We start from the raw sequence: 21,066 nt of genomic DNA on the forward strand, positions 1-21,066 counted from the left end.
CTTGCAACTAAAAATTTCTCCCTAACTCTTTTTTTTTTCTCTATTTCTCAAGCTCTCACTTGATTCCTCTTCTCTTGGTGCAGAATAACCTTCCCTCCCATGGCTATTTATAGTAAAAAAAAAATTTACTATTCATTAATATTTTAATATTATTTATTATTTTAATATTATTTAAAAATAATATTTCAATCATTTTCTCACCAAATCTGATCCTAATTTCTACCTACTACTTTCTTCCATGCTAAGGAATCCAAATGCTGAAAATTTTTTTTACTATTCACTTTTTACTATTTACTATTTACTTTTTACTATTCAATTTTAAAAAAATTTACTAAATAAGTTACCAAAAATTTGAACCTCTCCTTCTAAAATTACTATAATTTTATATCCAAAATTTACATTTTTCTATCCATTAAAATTATTATTACTAATAAAATACTAAAATTTACTACTATAAATATATATATATATATATATATATATATATATATTTTTTTTTTTTTATGGGTCTTACAATATGCGTTGTTAAAAAGTTATAAAAAATAATGTAAAACTTTTTTTTTGTTATAATAATGCAGACAAAAATCCAAAAGTAAAAGATAATAATGGCAACATAAAGTGGAAAGCAAGTTAGAAATCAAATATTAGGAGGAATAGAAAGTATAAAAAGATTCTCTCTTTTATATATATTCATAATAAAATGAATGGATAATTATATTTACTCGATTGATCTGAAATACTTGAATTTCAATATATTCGGAAAAAAAAATATATTTGAAACTAAAAATCAAAGAATTTGAATATATAAATATGATAATTATCATTTTTCGAAAGATTTCAAGTAATAGAACCTGATTAACATATCTATATTCATTTATTCATGAACTTATAAATATAACATTTATGAAAGGCTTACTTAATTTCTTTTCATCACTTAATATATAATATTTTTCAATTTTTTATTGAATTGAACGTTAAAAAATTTGTGCAATAAATGATTGTCTTCATTTCTCTTTGTAAATTGGAATTCTTTCACTATGAAACAACAATTTAATTCTTCAAAGTCTCATATTCCATCTTGAAATTCCTCCATCCAAATCCGATAAAAACAATAACATTATTTTAATTTATTTATTACTTTACCATGACAATTTTCTTTCATTTGAACGTTGATTTTTTGGGATTCATATAATTAAGCAACATTAATTTTCCAAGATAAGTGCTCTACTTAGAACAAATATTGTTAAACTATGAAGCAACATCAACATTTTGGCCTTCAACTTTGGCTGCACTGTTTCTTACTCTTGCAACTGCCCTTTCTGCCTGAACAATAAACAAACTGATATTAGTTAAGGAACAACCACCAAAGAATCAAATTAAGAAAACTAATTAGTTTAATCACTTACAATAAATTTATCTTAAAGTTTTCTTAAAGTTCCCCTAATATATAAATTAGATGTACAATTGGTCAGAAATAATTGCTTGAATATATGACATTGTAACACAATTGCTTCATGGTGAGATATCACAAGAAAGACACTAAAACTTCTTTAGAGCATATTCAAAAGATCTAGAATCACAAACAAAATTTCATAGAACACATGTTTAAGACAAGTTCAATCGAGTGAAACTAATTTGATAAAATTATTAAAAAGTGAATTTTAAACTAAACTTAATAACATACAACCGACTTGTTAGATGAGATTTTCATCAACTTGTATATTTTAAATTGATTTTATCTCTGGAATTTCCCACAAAAATAAGATCAAAAACCCAAAATTATATTAGTAGAACTAGAACTGGTTAAAAACTGTGATACCAGGTTAAGAAGTGATACCAGGTTAAGAAGTGTTCTTTAAGCCTAATTAAACCCCATAAAATAGGCTTGTAAAGTGAGATTTACATCATTTATATACTCTAAATTGAGATTTACATCATTTATATACTCTAAATTGACCTTATTTCTAGTTGACTGGAAACTAACAGTACATAAAACAAATCTTTAGTTATTTAAAGGGGAAAATGGACCATGGTCTTGTAGCAAACTTTCATCTTTATGAGTATGTATCAGATTTTCTCTTCGATCTTTTCTCATTCCTTAACTCTATATTTTGTAAGATGTTAGCAATGACAAATCATTCAAGATTTTGCAGTATCATATTTCTATCTCTGGTAATATTCATAATTGATAACATATTGAGTTGAAGATAGGATAACTTACTTCTTTCTCCCAATTGGCCTGTAAGGTGAGAAGAAGAAAACACACCACTTGCACAGTAAGTGCTAATACAATCCCCAGAAATAGCCCCTGTACTCATCAAGAATCAACACATTAATATTTAATAGTTTCAGTTAATAAATTACACAATGCTATTAGCTTAGCTACAAACCAGAAGGATTTTGATATTTACTATAAGATCTTTTCTCAAAAGTTAAATGGCTAATTTACCTGTCCCTTCATGTGGAATACAAAAGCTGAGACAACGGAAAAAGGAATACCCAAAATATAGCAAGATCCTAGATTGATATATGCACCAAGTTTCTGCCAACCACATCCTCTGGCAATACCTGTTCATAATCAGTGAAAAAGTTCACATTTTATAATGAAAAATGATTCTTTGACGTACCTAAATTTTTTAGTTCATTTAACATTATCCTTCTCTACTTTTTACTTTATTCTTTCTTGAAAAAATACAAAAATTTACATTTTTATAAACATTTTACTCTTGTATTATGTATTAAATGAATGGTAATACAAGAGAAATGATGGAACTGGATGAGATTACTTTGTTTTCGTTGAATCAATTTAATGCAATCTTGAACATTTAATCAAAAGGGAAATGGAAAAATGGACTTTTTGAACCTGATCATTGATTGAACTTATTCAATACCTTGAAATGCTGTTTGAATTGAATCTACAAAAGCAGCACTTGCAACAATTGGCATCATGGAAATCACATGTGTGAGAACTTCATGCACATTGGTAAAAGCACGCCCCCAAACTTTCCATAACGACATAAGGATAGAAAATTCTACAAGCCCCACCAAAAGGGCCATGAACATGGTGACTTTAACTGCTAAATATGCAGCTTTTGGTCTACCAGCTCCTAATTCATTTGAGATCCTTGTACTGTTTGAGAGGTAGAATGTAGTTAGCCATGTTATGGTCAATAATATGCAAAGTTCATTACATATGTTATTACCATATAAACAATGCAATTCTCTACGAAAGACTAACCTTCCAGCAGCACTAACTCCAAATGGTACCATCCAAAATATACCAGACGTGTTAAGACTGAGATGCAAAAAGAAATACAACTTATCATACATTAAGAAGGAAAGAAAGTGGGGTTTCCATTAAGAAAGATAAAAATATAATAGCATACTGTATACACAGAACAAACATTAGCTTATCAATTCAGATATCAACAAAAAAACTAACCATATAGAAAGAACCGATGTTTCCAATTTCCCATTAGCAAGAATACCAGACAAGATCACAATTGTTTCAAACGTCCATGATTCCAAGCTGCAACATAATGATACAATACAACAGAAGCAACAATCAGAATATCTCAGCATCAGTCATTCACATTCTAGTCACAAGGGAAACGAAACAAGTTCTTACAAGTAAGATTAAAGTAAATGTACATTGCCATCCTCCAAAAGTCACATAACATGATCTTAAGATGATTACATAGTGATATTTGTTTTGCTTATAGAGCTAAATTGATGACAAAAGCATGGCATGTATGGAGTAAGTTGTGTACATATTTTAATAGGATTAATTTTATGACAAGTAAAACTAATTTACTAGGACATGTTTTCGCAATGTCTCAATGTCACATAAAGAGTGAATTTTCTATAACTTTTACAATTTAAAAGCTATAATATTTGTCATAATAAATCCTTTTTATGTCATAAAAAGTCCAGTGTATACTAGTAGTGTATCTTTAAAATGATGCATGAAAATGTACTCATTAACTATGTTCTTGCAATGCTAAGTTGTTATATTCTATGAAAGAAAGATGTGGTTCAAAAAACAAGATCTTACCACACCATGACTGCTGAGGGAAAGGCCAGTCTGAGAAATTTTGGGATGTTATGCAATGATTTCTTAGAGAAACCAGTCCAAGTTTGTTTGCATGAAGGGGAGAATCGAATGTAAAGTGCAAAGATTATGGTGTTAAACCAATTTGATATGCAAATTGCAATGGCAGATCCTTTGATACCAAGGTCAAGTTTTAGAATGAAAACCCAACAGAGAAGCAAGTGCAACAAGCTAGTCAAGCCAGTGGCTAGCACCATGGGAAAGACTATGTTTTGGGTTTGTAGGAACTTAGTAATGCATCGAAGAAGAGCATTGGCCGAAAGACTTGGGATCAAATATCTGGCATATAGTTGAGCTAGTTTTGCAACTTCTTTGTCTTGATGTAAAAGAACAAGAATAGGCTCTAAGTATACCCAAATAATGGACACTGGTATGCTAGCAATGATAAGAACCACCATGGCTCCTTGGGTGTGCACACCAAGCATGTGATACTGCTTTGCTCCATATGCTTGGCCACAAAATGTGTCCAATGCACTTGATAGACCCATCTAAGCAAATTGAACCATCAACATTAGTCAATAACATGTGTATAATAATCATATACATAATATAAAACATGTGTTGTACTATTTGATAATAATGAGTTACTCATTCTATTAAATCAAATTGAAATGTAATAAATTTGAATTAATAATGTAAAGAATTTACGTATGAAATTATAAGTTTATGAGGAAAAAAATATTAATATATGAACAATATATATAAAAAAAGATATCTATAAACCTATTATATTAAAGTTTTTTAGGTTAAAAAATGTTAAAGTATTATATTCTCTGTAAGATTAATTGAACATTAGTTTGATTTGGTTTGAGATGTTAAACCCTAAATTAAAACAATCTATGTACATCAACCAGCAGACAACCTTAATAATTTTGCACATCAAGATAGGAAAAAGATGTTTAGGTTTTGAACAGGAAGAACCTAGAAAACAGACATTCTTATTCCAACAAGACATTAATAACATGTTTGAGTTCCAACAGACACAAACCCAAAAAATTACTGGTACAGGACTTATTAATAATAATAATAATAATAATTATAGTTTTAATCGATTTCTGTAATTCAAATTATTCTCTTTATTTTTTTAGGGGTTAATTGTTTTGAAAGATTTTTTTTTAATTCAAAATTACAATTACTCTTTTACTGTTTACAACAAGTAGAAATAAAAACAACAGATAAAAAATACAAGAACTTATTAAAATTAAAAAAATTATTTATCTTTTTATTTATTTTAAAAAAACTTAACAACATTTAAAAAGAGAGTAAAGTGAAAAAAAGTGTCTTCCCCAAATAAATTCAACTCACATTCAACCCAGATTCTTATCAACTTGTGTAAATCTACAATTCCAAAATGAATAGTGTTGAATACATATCTACCAGTATATTGAGATCATAATCTGATATTCAAAACTCTGGCAGCTCAAGCAAAAAACTAGAAAGGATCTGTCATAAACTTGGTGCATGTTCTTTTCTTCTTAATCAGCAATGAAATTTGTACTTATTGTTTTATACATTTTTCTTGTTTGAGAAAGATATATCTTCAGGAGTTATGCAAAACTTGAAAATGGTGTGGCTGAGAAAGAAAACTTCCATATATGACATATAATTATGCAGAGTAATTATAATTAACATGCATGTATAGATCTCATCTGGGAAAACATTCTGCAAGAAGTTGGTAAACTATAACACAGAGAAAATGGTGTAAACTTACCATGACATTGAAACCAGTAGAATTGACAATTGAAGTTGACAGAGATACAGCAGCCAAACATATCTCACTCAAATGACCTACAAACATGAGAGATATAAGCTGCAAACTGAACTGAAACACACACACAAATATCATAGGTCCTGCCAGCCATAGCTGTTTCTTTGCTTCTTCTTTCATCTCCTTTCTCCACACCGGCATTCTCTCTTTCTCACTATAATGACAGTACTTTCCCCAACAACACAATACTATCTATATAAACAAAATCCTCACGGTAAAAAGGTAAATAAAATATTTACTTTTATTAAATTGATAAAAATACATAAAACATTAATTAGAATCCTGTAAAATATTTATAGGTTTTCAAATGAATTTTTGTTTAAAATTAACCTAATTACCATCCAATTTTATCTTATTAATAACTTGAGGTATTCTTAACATTCAAGATGAATTACTAACATTGCTAACAACTGGTTGTTTTTGTTTTAGAGATTTTGAAGGATTGACTAATCATTAGCTTTGGATTTGCGTTGACCAGTGTACAATAATTATTATTAAAAAAAAAATTCAAGTAGTAGAACCTGATTAATATATCTATATTAATTTACTCATGAACTTATAAATATAACATGAAAAACTTACTTAATTTCTTTTCATCACTCAATATTAATATTTTTAAATTTTTATTGACGTTAGAAAATTTCTGTAATAAATGAATGTCTTCAAAGTCTCATATTCCATCTTGAAAAAAATCTTCCTTGCAAAAATCCGATAAAAACAGTAACACTATTTTAATTTATTTATTACTTTACCATGACAATTTTATTTCATTTTAATGTTACTTTTACTTCTCAGCAAATAAATATTTTTTACTCACTTTCCTTTTTTCTTCACACATTTTATTTTATTTTATTGCACCAGAATATAGACTAAAAGAAATTGGTTCATAATTTCTCAGAAAATTGACGGTTATTGTTTTGAGAGTGTGTGCTACAAAGTTATAATTATGTTGTGCTTAAGTACATTGATGCTAAGTTTGGGATTCATATAATTAAACAACATTAATTTTCCAAGATAAGTGCTCTACTTAGAACAAATATTGTTAAACTATGAAGCAACATCAATATTTTGGTCCTCAACATTGGCTTCACTGTTTCTTACTCTTGCAACTGCCCTTTCTGCCTGAACAATAAACAAAACAAACCGATATTAGTCAAGGAACAACCACCAAAGAATCAAATTAAGAGAACTAATTAGTTTAATCACTTACAATAAATTTATTTTAAAGTTCCCCTAATATAATTAGACGTACAATTGATCAGAAATAATTGCTTCAATATATGACATTGCATCACACTTGCTTCATAGTGAGATATTACAAGGAAGACACTAAAACTTCATTAGAGCACATTCAAAAGATATAGAATCATATTTGTAAAAACAAAATTTCATATAACACTGGTTTAAGGCAAGTTCAATCTTGTGAAATCTACAATCACATTTGTAAAAACAAAATTTAGATCACAGGTTTAAGACAAATTTAATTGTGTAAAACCAATTGATAAAATGATTAAGAAGTGAACTTTAAATTCAACTTAATCATACAAAACTGACTTGTTAAGTAAAATTTATATTCATTTATATATTCTAAATTGATCATACGTTTAGTTGACATAAAATTTTCAATAAAAATAAAGTCAAAAACCCAAAATTATATTAGTACAAATAGAATTGGTTAACAAATTGAGTTGAAGATAAGATAACTTACTCTTGAGATAAACTTAACTTTTAGAGTTTTATTAATAATTTTGTTTAAATCTTATTTTATTAGTTTTAGGTCTAGTAATATTTAGTTTTATTTTGATAGAGATAAAATAGGAACAAGTAGTTATGATTTTCTATTTATTTAGATACATTATATTTTATGATAGATTAGACAAATTTTATTTTTAAGATAGTTGAAATTTCATTTCAGATTTTATTTTTATTTCCGTAATATTGCAAGTATCACGACTATTTACCCTTCAATTATCAATAAATAACATATTCAGTCTAAGAAAAATATCAGAGAGTGTGTATAACGTGAGTTTTTCTCAACACTTACTTCTTTCTCCCAATTGGCCTGTAAGGTGAGAAGAAGAAAACACACCACTTGCACAGTAAGTGCTAATACAATCCCTAAAAATAGCCCCTGTACTCATCAAGAATCAACACATTAATATTTAATAGTTTCAGCTGTTAATAAATTACACATTGATATTTACTGTAAGATCTTTTTTAAAAAGTTAAATGGCTAATTTACCTGTCCCTTCATGTGGAATACAAAAGCTGAGACAACGGAAAAAGGAACACCCAAAATATAATAAGATCCTAGATTGATATATGCACCAAGTTTCTGCCAACCACATCCTCTGGCAACACCTGTTCATAATCAGTGAAAAAGTTCACATTCTATAATATAATGAAAATATAAGAGAAATAATGGAATTGGATGAGATTACTTTGTTTTCGTTGAATCAATTTAATGCAATTCTTGAACATTCAATCAAAAGGGAAAGGTTTAATCCTTTTCGACATCCCTATTTATGTACGAATGTCTCAGATGGGTCCTTGTTTTCTAAAGTGTATCAAAATGGTCCTTAATTTTGAAAATTGATATCAATTGAGTCCTTTCCGTTAAGTTGGCTGGACGGCGTTAAAAAAATTGATGAGTGGATGCTGAGATGACGAACGAACGCTCGTCCACCAGCGAACGAACGCTCGTCCACCAGCAAACGAACGCTTGTCGACCACCGAACGAACGGTCGTCCAGTGTGGAACGAACGGTCGTCCAGCAGTAAGAGGTCGACGAGCGTTCGTTCTCTGGTGGACGAGCGTTCGTTCGTCATCTCAGCATCCACTCATCAATTTTTTTAACGCCGTCCAGCCAACTTAACGGAAAGGACTCAATTGATATCAATTTTCAAAATTAAGGACCATTTTGATACACTTTAAAAAACGAGGACCCAATTGAGACATTCGTACATAAATAGGGATGTCGAAAAGGATTAAACCAAAGGGAAATGGAAAAATGGACTTTTTGAACCTCATCATTGAATGAACTTATTCAATACCTTGAAATGCTGTTTGAATTGAATCTACAAAGGCAGAACTTGCAAGAATTGGCATCATGGAAATCACATGTGTGAGAACTTCATGCACATTGGTAAAAGCACGCCCCCAAACTTTCCATAACGACATAAGGACAGAAAATTCTACAAGCCCCACCAAAAAGGCCATGAACATGGTGACTTTAACTGCTAAATATGCAGCTTTTGGTCTACCAGCTCCTAATTCATTTGAGATCCTTGTACTGTTTGAGAGGTATAACATGTAGTTAGACATGTTATGGTCAATAATATATGGTATTACCATATAAACAATGCATTTCTCTAAGAAAGACTAACCTTCCAGCAGCACTAACTCCAAATGGTACCATCCAAAATATACCAGACGTGTTAAGGCTGAGATGCAAAAGGAAATACAACTGATCATACATTGAGAAGGAAGTGGGGTTTCCATTAAGAAAGATAAAAATATAACAGCATATTCTATACAGTATCCAGAACAAACATTAGCTTATTACTTCAGATATCAACAGAAAAACTAACCATATAGAAAGAACAGATGTTTCCATCTTCGCATTAGCAAGAACACCCGACAAGATCACAATTATTTCAAACGTCCATGATTCTAAGCTGCAACATAATGATACAATACAACAGAAGCAACAATCAGAATATCTCAGCATCAGTCATTCACATTCTAGTGACAAGGAAACTAAACAAGTTCTTACAAGTTTAAGATTAAAGTAAATGTACATTGCCATCCTCCAAAAATATACCCTACATTACATTACTCTTTTCTTTACCAGTCACATAACTTGATCTTAAGATGATTAAAGAGTGATTTTTATTTTGCTTCAAGAGATAAATTGATGACAAAAGCATGTCATGTATGGACTAAGTTGTGTACATATTTTAATAGAATTAATTATATAACAAGTAAAACGGATTATGACAATATTCTGGTATAAAAAACTCATCCTTTTTATGATGCTGTAAAAACCTATTACTGTTATAGAAATTCTGTTTTACCTATTATAAAAAGTTTTGTTTATAATAGTGTATCTTTAAAATGATGCATGAAAAATGTACTCATTAACTATGTTGGTTGCAATGTTAAGTTGTTATATTCTATGAAAGAAAGTTGTGGTTCAGAAAACAAGAACTTACCACACCATGACTGCTGAAGGAAAGGCAAGTCTGAGAAATTTTGGGATGTTATGCAATGCTTCCTTAGAGAAACCAGTCCAAGTTTGTTTGCATGAAGGGGAGAATCGAATGTAAAGTGCAAAGATTATGGTGTTAAACCAATTTGATATGCAAATTGCAATGGCAGATCCTTTGATACCAAGGTCAAGTTTTAGAATGAAAACCCAACAGAGAAGCAAGTGCAACAAACTAGTCAAGCCAGTGGCTAGCACCATAGGAAAGACTATGTTTTGGGTTTGTAAGAACTTAGTAATGCATCGAAGAAGAGCATTGGCGGAAAGACTTGGGATCAAATATCTGGCATATAGTTGAGCTAGTTTTGCAACTTCTTTGTCTTGATGTAAAAGCACAAGAATAGGCTCTAAGTATACCCAAATAATGGACACTGGTATGCTAGCAATGATAAGAACCACCATGGCTCCTTGGGTGTGCACACCAAGCATGTGATACTGCTTTGCTCCATATGCTTGGCCACAAAATGTGTCCAATGCACTTGATAGACCCATCTAAGCAAATTGAACCATCAACATTAGTCAATAAAATGTGTATATAATAATCATATATACATTATATAAAATATGTGTTGTGCTATTTGATAATAAGGAATCAAATTTAAGTATGAAATTATAAGTTTATGAGGAAAAAAATATTAATATATGAACAATATATATATATATATATATATATATATATATATATATATAAAGATATCTATAAACCCATTAATTATATTAAAGTTTTATGTTAAAAAAATGTTAAATATTATATTCTCTGTAAGATTAATTGAACATTAATTTGATTTGGTTTGAGATGTTAAACCCTAAATTAAAACAATCTATGTACATCAACCAGCAGACAACCTTAATAATTATGCACATCGAGATAGGAAAAAGATGTTTAGGTTTTGAAGAGGGAAGAACCTAGAAAAACAGACATTCTTATTACCCACCCAACAAGACATTAATAACATGTTTGAGTTCCAACACACACCAACTTAAAAATTACTGGTACAGGACTTAATGACGATAACAATTACAGTTTTAATAGATTTCTCTAATTCAAATTATTCTCTTTAATATTGTTTTGAAAGATTTATTTTTTAATTCAAAATTACAATTTCTCTTTTATTATTTACCACAAGTAGAAATAAAAATAACAAATAAAAAATACAATAATTTATTAAAATTAAAAAATTATTTATCTTTTTATTTATTTAAAAAAAACTTAACAACATTTAAAAAGAGAGTAAAGTGGAAAAAAGTGATCTCCCCAAATAAATTCAAACTCACATTCAGACCAGATTCTTATCAACCTGTGTAAATCTACAATTGCAAAATGATCAGTGTTGAACACATATGTACCAGTATATTGAAAACTCTGACAGCTCAAGCAAAACACTAGAAAGGATCTGTAATAAACTTGGTGCTTGTTCTTTTCCTCTTAATCAACAATGAAATTTGAACTTATATAGTTTTATACATTTTTCTTGTTTGAGAAAGATATATCTTCAGGAGTTATGCAAAACTTGAAATTGGGGTGACTGAGAAAGAAAACTTCCATATATATGACATATAATTATGCAAAGTAATTATAATTAACATGCATGTATAGATCTCATCTGAGAAAACATTCTGCAAGAAGTTGGTAAACTATAACACAGAGAAAATGGTGTAAACTTACCATGACATTGAAACCAGTAGAATTGACAATTGAAGTTGACAGAGATACAGCAGCCAAACATATCTCACTCAAATGACCTACAAACATGAGAGATATAAGCTGCAAACTGAACTGAAACACACACACAAATATCATAGGTCCTGCCAGCCATAGCTGTTTCTTTGCTTCTTCTTTCACCTCCTTTCTCCACAACGGCATTCTCTCTTTCTCACTATAATGACAGTACTTTCCCCAACAACACAATACTATCTATATAAACAAAATCCTAGTATGGTCAAACATAAATAAAATATTTACTTTTTTATTAAATTGATATAAATACATTAATATATAACATTAATTAGAACCCTGTATAACTTTACTGTTACAAATAATTAATAAATCTTAACATGTGTTCATTCTCAAATGTAGGTGCAGATTTTACTATAATTTTTTGTTCAATATTGATAGTTTTTGGTCTTAAAGGGAGTGTTTTCTCATAAATATAAACTTCTGTAAACGATAAAAAAGAAAGACTGAATTTATTATTAGAATACATCATATCATTAAATGCTATATGTTTTTATTCGAAAATTAGAATTTGGCATCTTCAAAAACTTTTGAAAACAGATAAAAAAATAGACAGCTTTTTGTTTCTTTGCATGGAAACTGGCTTCGTGGCATGGTTTTTTCGAAAACGCCGCGTTGACGTAGTTGAATTAGAAAATGAGTAAAGAAAAAATAAAATAAAAATAAACGCATTTAGTGATTCACTTTAATCCATTTAGTAACATACTTAAATGATATCATATTATATATTAAAATTTTATATAAAAAAATTAAATAGTTATTAAATGATGTAATTATTTCCTGATTTAAAAACAATTCAAAGAGTAAACAGAGTTGTAATGCTATTAGTAACTTTTCAAACTATTTCCAATAATATATAATGTTATTATTGAATGTATTCAACTATTTTAATCAATTTCAAAAAAAATTATTAATTTTATCATTAAATATTAAAAAAACTTAAACAAGCTATATTATTATAAGCTATAATGATATTATTAAATTTTGTAAACTATGTTACACAATAAATGTTTTGAAGCATTTTAAACAAATTTTATTTAACTTTAAACTATTTTAAATCACAATATAACTTTATAAGTAAAATTTACTCTAAATATTTATTATTATTATTTAACTATAGGTATATGATAAGATTGATAAGTATTGAAATTATTAATTTAAAGGTTATATTTAAAAGAACATTTAATTAATTAATAATATAATGTGAAGTGTTAATTAGAAATATGTTATTATACCATTAAAAGTTCTTATATTAATATAAAGAAATTCAATACTTAATTAATGCATATTTATGTAATGTATATAAGAATTTATTTAATGTATATAAGAATTTATATAATACAGGGCTAAATATGTTTTTAGTCTCTAATCTATCAATCAAATTTGTTTTTAGTCTCTCATTCAAAGTAAGGTACATTTTAGTCATCTTCTTTTAGGAAACCTTAATTTTTCGTCCTCTAAAACTAACAGCGTTAAAAAGAAGCTAAGCTGGCTAACGGTGAAGTGCCACTTCATTTTTTTTTCTGATACTGAATCAATTTGTCCCTCACCGTTCGATCACTATCATCATTCAGTCACCATCATTGTTCGGTTACCATCACCATTCAGTCGTTATAATCGTTCGACCATTACCAATACTGTTCGATTACAATCACCATTCAGTCATTATAACCGTTCAGTCATTATCAATACTGTTTGGTCATTACCATACGATGAGGGACAAATTGACTCTGTAAAAAAAAATGACATGACACTCCACCGTTAGCCAGCTCAGTTTTTTTTAACGTCGTTGAGTTTTTAGGACGAAAAATTATGATTTCCTAGAGGAGAATGACCGAAAAGTACCTTAGTTTGAAAGAAGGACTAAAAACAAAATCAATTCATAATTTAGGGATTAAAAACATATTTAACCCTATAATATATATTAACATAAGAATTCACTTGTAGTAAATAATGACTAAAATTTCTATCACTATAAATGAAAAAATAATATTACTAATTAAGTTATGACTGATTTAATTGTTGATTTGTATTAATTACTATCTTCTTGATACATAATTACCAAAATTAATGACTAATGTTATTAGAGACCAAAATGACTACCCATTTTATCCAGTACTTTATATATATATATATATATATATATATATATATGTAAACGTTTTTATACTAGTAAGAAAAAAACTTACACGTAAGTTAAACTTAATTTTCAAAAAGTTAATATAGTATTTACGAATAAATTTATCGAAATAATTTTGATAAATACGTATATAAATAATAATAATAATATAATAATAATAATAATAATAATAATAATAATAATAATAATAATGGACGTATTCTTAGTTCGAAGGTATATTTATCACCTAAGCAAGTTTCGAATTTGAAGATTTTTATTTTATTTTTTCTCTTAATCAAATAAAAGAAAATACATCATTATTTATATTTTTATTTTATTAATCCTCGCATTGAAATAGAGACATATGCATGGAAGAGAAATGGCTAAAAGACAAAAAATCATTATAAATGAAGGTAATTTTTAATTTTTGAAAATATAGTGAAATTTTTATATTGGACATTGATGGGACCAACTTTATCAAACAGAGAGATTTATATGATTGGACATGATGACCTTGAAAAGGGCATGAAAAGCATTATAGTAAAAGAAAATTGGCATTGAATATGATGCAATCACAATAGTTGCCAAAATACAATATGTGTCATATATGTCTACATGAAAAATATAAAGGGGAAATAAATATATTAATAAAATTGTTATTTTATTTACAATGTAATTTTAACAAGTTTAAAATTAATCAACAAACTTATATTATATGTTTCAATATGAAATATTGTAGTGCACTATATCATATTTTCTTATCACTAATTAATAATTAATATGAATGAAAGAAAACAAATATTTGATATCTATGGTCTGTTTACTATTCCTAATTTTCCCATGTCTATTAGTAAATTTGTTTTAGATAATAAATTATTAGTAACACTTATCTTGACTCAAGAATTATATATAAAGCTATCAAACTGTCTTTTAAGAAGAATGATAAATTTTATAATTCAATTGATAATTAAATTAAGTGAATTGAATAATTTAAACAACTTTTATAATTTTAATTAAATGTATACATTAATTACAATACAAACTCATTTATTTACAATAGTTGAATCAACGTGTTTATTTATATATTTTTGTTAAGGATTATTATAAAAAGAATAAGTAAAAATTAAAATGTCCACTTACATGACAAATAAATATTATATCATTAAAAAGTTATTGAACAACATTTTAATTTTTAAAAATATTTTACATAATTAAAAATAATAAATAATTATAATAAAATAGTAGTTTAAAATTATAAATCCGTGGTGATAGATCAGTCGCTTTCAATCAAACTGAAATAATTTAAACCGTATGTTAAGTTTGAATTTTTTTGACCTACAATTAAAAAATTATATTTTTTCTAGTCCAATATAACTTAAACTCATAGTGAGCATAAATAAATTTTATATTAATTTTTTTTAATCCTTTTAAAATTAAAGATTATATGAAGAGACACTTATCCACTGTTAAGTGCATTGAAATTTATTTTGACCTACAATTAAAAAATTATATTTTTTTTCTAGTCCAATATAACTTAAACTCATAATGAGCATAAATAAATTTCATATTAAAATTTGTTTTGAATCCTTTTAAAATTAAAGATTATATTAAGAGACACTTATCACTAACGTAAAACAAAAAGACAAATTTAGATTAAAATAGCACTAGAAAGAAGATAAAACTGTACAATAGGATTTTTTTTTAATTGCAGAAGTGGAATTTAAAATTTTTAATTTATACTTAAATTTTATTTTCTCTAAAATGAGAAAAAAATTAATAACTAGGCATATATATATTAAAATAACTTTTTAGTTACAACTTTTTAGTTGTAAAAGTGTAATTTAAAGATACTATTTAAATTCATATTTTAATTATGATTTGTCACAAACATTAACAAACAAGTGAAAATATTAATTTTTCCTTATCTTTTTTCACGTTTTCAAAGTATTATTTTAGATTGTTTTATCTTTTAACTAACATTATTAAATGCTGAGTTACTGAGCTCCCTTCTTATAAAGAAAATAGACCCAAATAATGAGAATAATTAAGTCTCCTTTAGAGATGAATCAGATTAGTAATATACATTAGAGTCATTTGAAGACAACGACCAAATAAGAGAGAAAGAAAAATAAGAGAAAGTCTTTCTCGCATAATATAAAGTTTGTACTGGTGTAGACAATAAAGATGCTGATGTTGTTGTCAATGAGCAAAAAAACAACCTTCGCCAAGAGGCCCAAGTCAGGAGTAATATAAGGTTAATAAGAATTAGAGTTCAATTTTTGTATTCAGTAATAAAAAAGTGATAGGGAGGATTAGCAAGGTCAATGAAGAGTTATGAAAAGCAATGGGAGTCTGGCTTTCTTGAATACCAGCAGAGGGAGAGAAGTCTCTATGAAATACAAGTAAGCCCTGCTTCACTTCCAAACCTAATTAATTGGAAGAGGTTTTGTGAATTCAAAACCTTTAAACAAAAGCAATGATCCTAAACTAAACCACTAGGATATGAATTTTTTCTTTAGCAAAATATGTAGACAGCGAGCCATTGTTTGTGCCATTATCTATAGCTTTGCTTGTGCCATATGTCTCGAGGGAGGTTGATGAAACTTCGAGACTAAATGCAACTTCCACGGTTGTTGCATGTTTTAAAACACTGAAAATAAGCAGCAAACAAGATGAATAAGATATCAATCACTAAGGTGAAGATAGTTTGTCATTTTGGGCAGGCCACACAATCAACTAATCAAGGAGCTTTACACAAAATGCTCCACTAATATTTTCCATGGTAAAATGGTTTAGAACAAGTTTGGAACAAATTATAAAAGCTAAAAATTAAAGCAAAACAGTGAAAAGAAGATGAAAAATAGGAAAAATGAGGAGTGAAGAGACTTACATATCGACGCGAGAGAAGTCGAGCAGGTGTGTTGTCTTCGGTTGTTGCCTCCTCCACGAACCCCACACTGCTCTTAACGCACCAGGAAGCCCCTCGTCATCGTTGTCGACTCCTCCACGAAGCCCTCCTGACGCAGCGACAACCACTTTGTTACGCAACCCCTGCAACCATAGAACGAACCGCCACCGAAGAATGCTTGCGCGAATGAAGTGCGAATGCCTGTGCGAAGGAGGGAGGCGACGTTCGTGAATGAAACCTTGCAGATTTGGGGAATGTTGGTGAGGGTTCGATGGCTCGAAGAAAGAGGGAATGCTGGTGAAAGGGGGAATGTTGGTGAGGGTTCGAAGAAAGAAAGGGAAACTTTGGCTCGAAAAATGAAAGTTGGCAGAGGGAAACCCAAGTCTGTTGGAATTAATTATACCAGCATCTTACCGAGGGTCATATATCCTTTGGTAAGTTAATTCACCAAAGTCAATATGGACGGCTCAAAGACCTTCGGAAATAATCCTTTGGTATCACCAATATTTGATAGAAAAGATATCATTTCTTTATTTTTTTAATTATGTATATATTTATATTCATTTAAGACGTTATAAAGACGAGATGATTATTAAAAAATATTTTTTTATTTTTTAAAAAAAATAAGAAAAAATAGTATCAAAGATAAAAAAAATTATTTCAAGCGGTATTTTTTTTATTTTTTTTTGGTAACACCCGCTTTTGACGTTTCTTTCCTTTTCATTTAATTTTTGAATTGAAACAGCATTTGTGAAGTGAAAAAGGCAGAAGAAGTGTTGGTCTATAAATTACGTTGCAAATGAAATTCACAGCACGAAGGTGTGATTTCTGAGAACTGTATCTGTTTGTGTATGAAAATGGGTGAGACTTCAAAATTCACTATCTTTTTTCTTCTTCTTCTAACGATTTAGTCTGTAGTCTCATTAAATAGTATTAATGCTACCATGTCCATTAATCATACAGGGTCTGTCCGATACTCATAGGGCTCGTTAATGAAATAAATATCTTCAACGCTGCACTCAGAATTTGTGGACTCAACAACATAGAGTCCTTCTCATGTAACTCACTCTACGATTAAAAGTCTCAAATCGAGAGATAAAACTAAATTGTAATATATAAGTGAAATGTAAATCTTATTTAATAAATTGATTTTTTGAGATTGAATTAGACTTAAAAAACAATACTTCTTTATAGTTAATTTTTTGTTAATTAAATCTTTGAAAATGAAGATACTTCTCAAAAGTATGATTTGTTTTGATAATGTACAAACATATTGTATAAAGTCAATGAGAAAAAAAAAAGTAAAAGCTATAAAAGAAACTGAAAAAAAAAATAGTATAAGAAAAAGATAACTTATTTAAGTAAATAATTGAAAATAAAGTTGTTGAAATAAATCGGAAAGGATTACAAAAAGCAGCAGAGGATGGAGGAGGATTTTCAATTTTTTTATAATATACCTCTTTTAATTTTAATGAATATTAAAATCTAAAATTAAACATCTTAAAAATAGATGAATTATGTAGAGAAACAAATTAAGATTTTTTTTTTATATTTTTGTCCTCACTTGTTATTTTTTTCCTAATTCTATAAAGTATAAAACTTATTGCATCTACTTATTTTTCATATATTATATGTTACTTAAAAACAATAAAATATCAATTTATTGTTTAGTTTCGTCTCACTTGTTCTATTCCATTTTTATAATGAAGAGAGATAACTCTTGCTCTATTTGACACTAAAATAAGAGTTTCATACTTGTCTTTTTTTATTTTAAGTTGTTACACTCACTAATTTAATTTAAGTATTCTTATATATTTTGCATGTAAATTCTTTTTGGAAAATTCTTATATTCTTGTATGAAAATTATGTTTGAAAAAAATTATATTTTTATATTAAAATTCTTTTTAAGAACATAAAATGAAATTTTGAGTATTGTATATGTTTTCCTATAACCAATTTTTAAGTGATAAATCAGATACTTAACGAGAAGGGAGTGGTAAATTTAAGTTTATATTTAAATGTTTTATATATATTTATTTTGTTCTCTAATTAGTTGTCATTTACATAATATTATTTTCAAATATTATATATATATATATATATATATATATATATATATATATTTCATAAATAATTACAGACACGTCAATATACTATTAGTTATCCAAAAACAATCATGCTAGTATATATATTAGGTTCTACATAAACAACTTCAAGGAAATAAAAGCTTATTATAAAACTACAAAGCTTTCGAAATATAGAAGCTAAACTTAGTTTTCACAATCCTATATCTATATACCTGCACCAACATCTTTTAGAATACATCACTTTCTGATTTTTCATCTACTTACATTGATAAAAGTGATCGTTCCAAAAGAAAAACAACAAACACAAAACACAAACAAAATAGAAAGTAAGCTATTATAGTTTATAAAATAAATAAACATATTACAATTAAACTGAACTGATTTCATCATAAGAAATGTATAATACCATAAAATTCATGTTAGAAATCAAATATTATTTTACTCACTTTTTCAGTAAAATAAGATGCTATACTTAGAAATTTAAATATCTAAATAACATAATTTTATCATTTTAACTTTTATCAAAATATTATATTTTTTTAAAGTGATAGATCTCAACGAAGTCTATTACAATGAAAGAAGGACTTTTCAATGCTACTTTGTTACAAAAATATGAGTCAAAAGAAATGGAAAGGTTTAAGCAAATAAGAAGTTAGAAAAACCTTACAATAAAATTAGATTAACATAAAGAAATATCAAAAGGTTGCATTGACAAAATGCTTTTAATGTTATATGAATGTGTGCATTGATTAATGAGTTCATATTGGTTGTGATGCAACAAATATGTATTCATTTATGGCCTTTACTTGAATCAACAATGCCCAATTGCATAATTTACACGTTAAATGATTGAAGATCACCCACAATAAAAATAAATACAAAATGAAACACAATAAATACAAATATTTATAAAAAAACCAAAATTCAAATATAAATTTTAATTTGTTTACTTATTTAATATATTAACTGATTTATCAACGTCCAAAAATAAAAAAATTACGTTAAAATTTATTTATTATACTTCTGACTTAAGATCTTTCACGTAATATTTTTAATTTGAGATATATTGGAAAGTTATTTGAAAATCAGTTCACCCATTTCGAATATAAGTTTGATTGAAAAGAGTTAAACTTCGTCCATAATTGATATATTTAATCTATACTTTTTTTTTTATCAACACACATTGTTATTTTAAATAGAATTGTATGTGAAAAAAATCCCATGAAATTTGGAATTCGTAAAACATCAATATTTTTACAATGGAGGTTATACAAATTGAGAAGATATTGTTACGTATGTGATGTGACCAACTATGTCTAATTACTAAGAAAAAAAGTCTTTCTTTGTTATTGTGTATTAATTAGCATTGTCTTTTTCTCTAATTAAGATGCCCTTAATAATGTGGCAACAACTACGAAATTATGTATTGTTAAATATATTTCTATATGTTCTTTTTTTACCTCGTATTCTGAAATTTAAATATATACAAACATGTTCAACTAGCAATAACACTCTTTTAATGAATATTTATGTATGAATAAGGAGATATTAGAGTGGAAAATGAAATAATTGGTGTTAATGAAAGATATGGATGATTAAAAATACGTTTAATTAATGTCATAAAAAATTCATACTCTTTTGTTTTGAAAATCGGATTTGATTGGAGAACGAGATAGCTTAAAAAGAAATTATAAAATCTACCTATGGAAAACTTATTAAAGAATAAAAATATAATTAAAAACTGGTTAAACTTGTTAGAATTGATGAAAGTTTATTTAAACTGAATCAATTAAAAAAATACTCAGTAGTATTTTATTTAATAAATAAATAAAAATTAATTTAAAACATTCTTTATTTTTATTTTTCGTACAGAATCACTTATATCACTATATAAAGAAAATACACTATTTGATAACTTTTCTGTATCATCTTTTAATAAAATAATTTTACTTTTTAATAAATAAAAAATAATTTATTTTCAATAAATTAAGTAATTAAATAAATTATCTTTGTTTTCAAATAACTAAATATTTTTTACTTTTAAAAATAACCACTAAATTTTTTTAATATT

The 21,066-nt window shown here is 27.4% G+C and overlaps 2 protein-coding genes across 2 annotated transcripts; both read right to left on the reverse strand.

The window, feature by feature from the left end:
• Positions 1-1,098: 1,098 nt before the first annotated feature.
• LOC124833006 (protein DETOXIFICATION 16-like) lies at positions 1,099-6,020 on the reverse strand. Its single transcript, XM_088114371.1, has 8 exons — positions 5,823-6,020; positions 4,055-4,599; positions 3,443-3,529; positions 3,239-3,295; positions 2,892-3,130; positions 2,450-2,568; positions 2,222-2,308; positions 1,099-1,323 (listed from the first exon to the last, which is right to left on the reverse strand). The coding sequence occupies exons 1-8, from the start codon at positions 6,018-6,020 to the stop codon at positions 1,249-1,251; spliced, it is 1,407 nt and encodes a 468-aa protein (XP_087970497.1). The 3' UTR covers positions 1,099-1,248.
• A 730-nt stretch (positions 6,021-6,750) lies between these two features.
• On the reverse strand, positions 6,751-12,039 carry LOC148199851 (protein DETOXIFICATION 16-like). The gene is made up of 8 exons (XM_088114327.1): positions 11,813-12,039; positions 10,094-10,638; positions 9,470-9,556; positions 9,266-9,322; positions 8,933-9,171; positions 8,122-8,240; positions 7,924-8,010; positions 6,751-7,001 (listed from the first exon to the last, which is right to left on the reverse strand). Exons 1-8 carry the CDS (start codon positions 12,008-12,010, stop codon positions 6,927-6,929), a joined length of 1,407 nt encoding a protein of 468 aa, XP_087970453.1. The 5' UTR covers positions 12,011-12,039; the 3' UTR covers positions 6,751-6,926.
• Positions 12,040-21,066: the final 9,027 nt, after the last annotated feature.

This window comes from Vigna umbellata, chromosome 4 (assembly GCF_029865625.1).
Source record: "Vigna umbellata cultivar VRB3 chromosome 4, Vumbellata_1.0, whole genome shotgun sequence".
Taxonomy (NCBI): Eukaryota; Viridiplantae; Streptophyta; class Magnoliopsida; order Fabales; family Fabaceae; genus Vigna; species Vigna umbellata.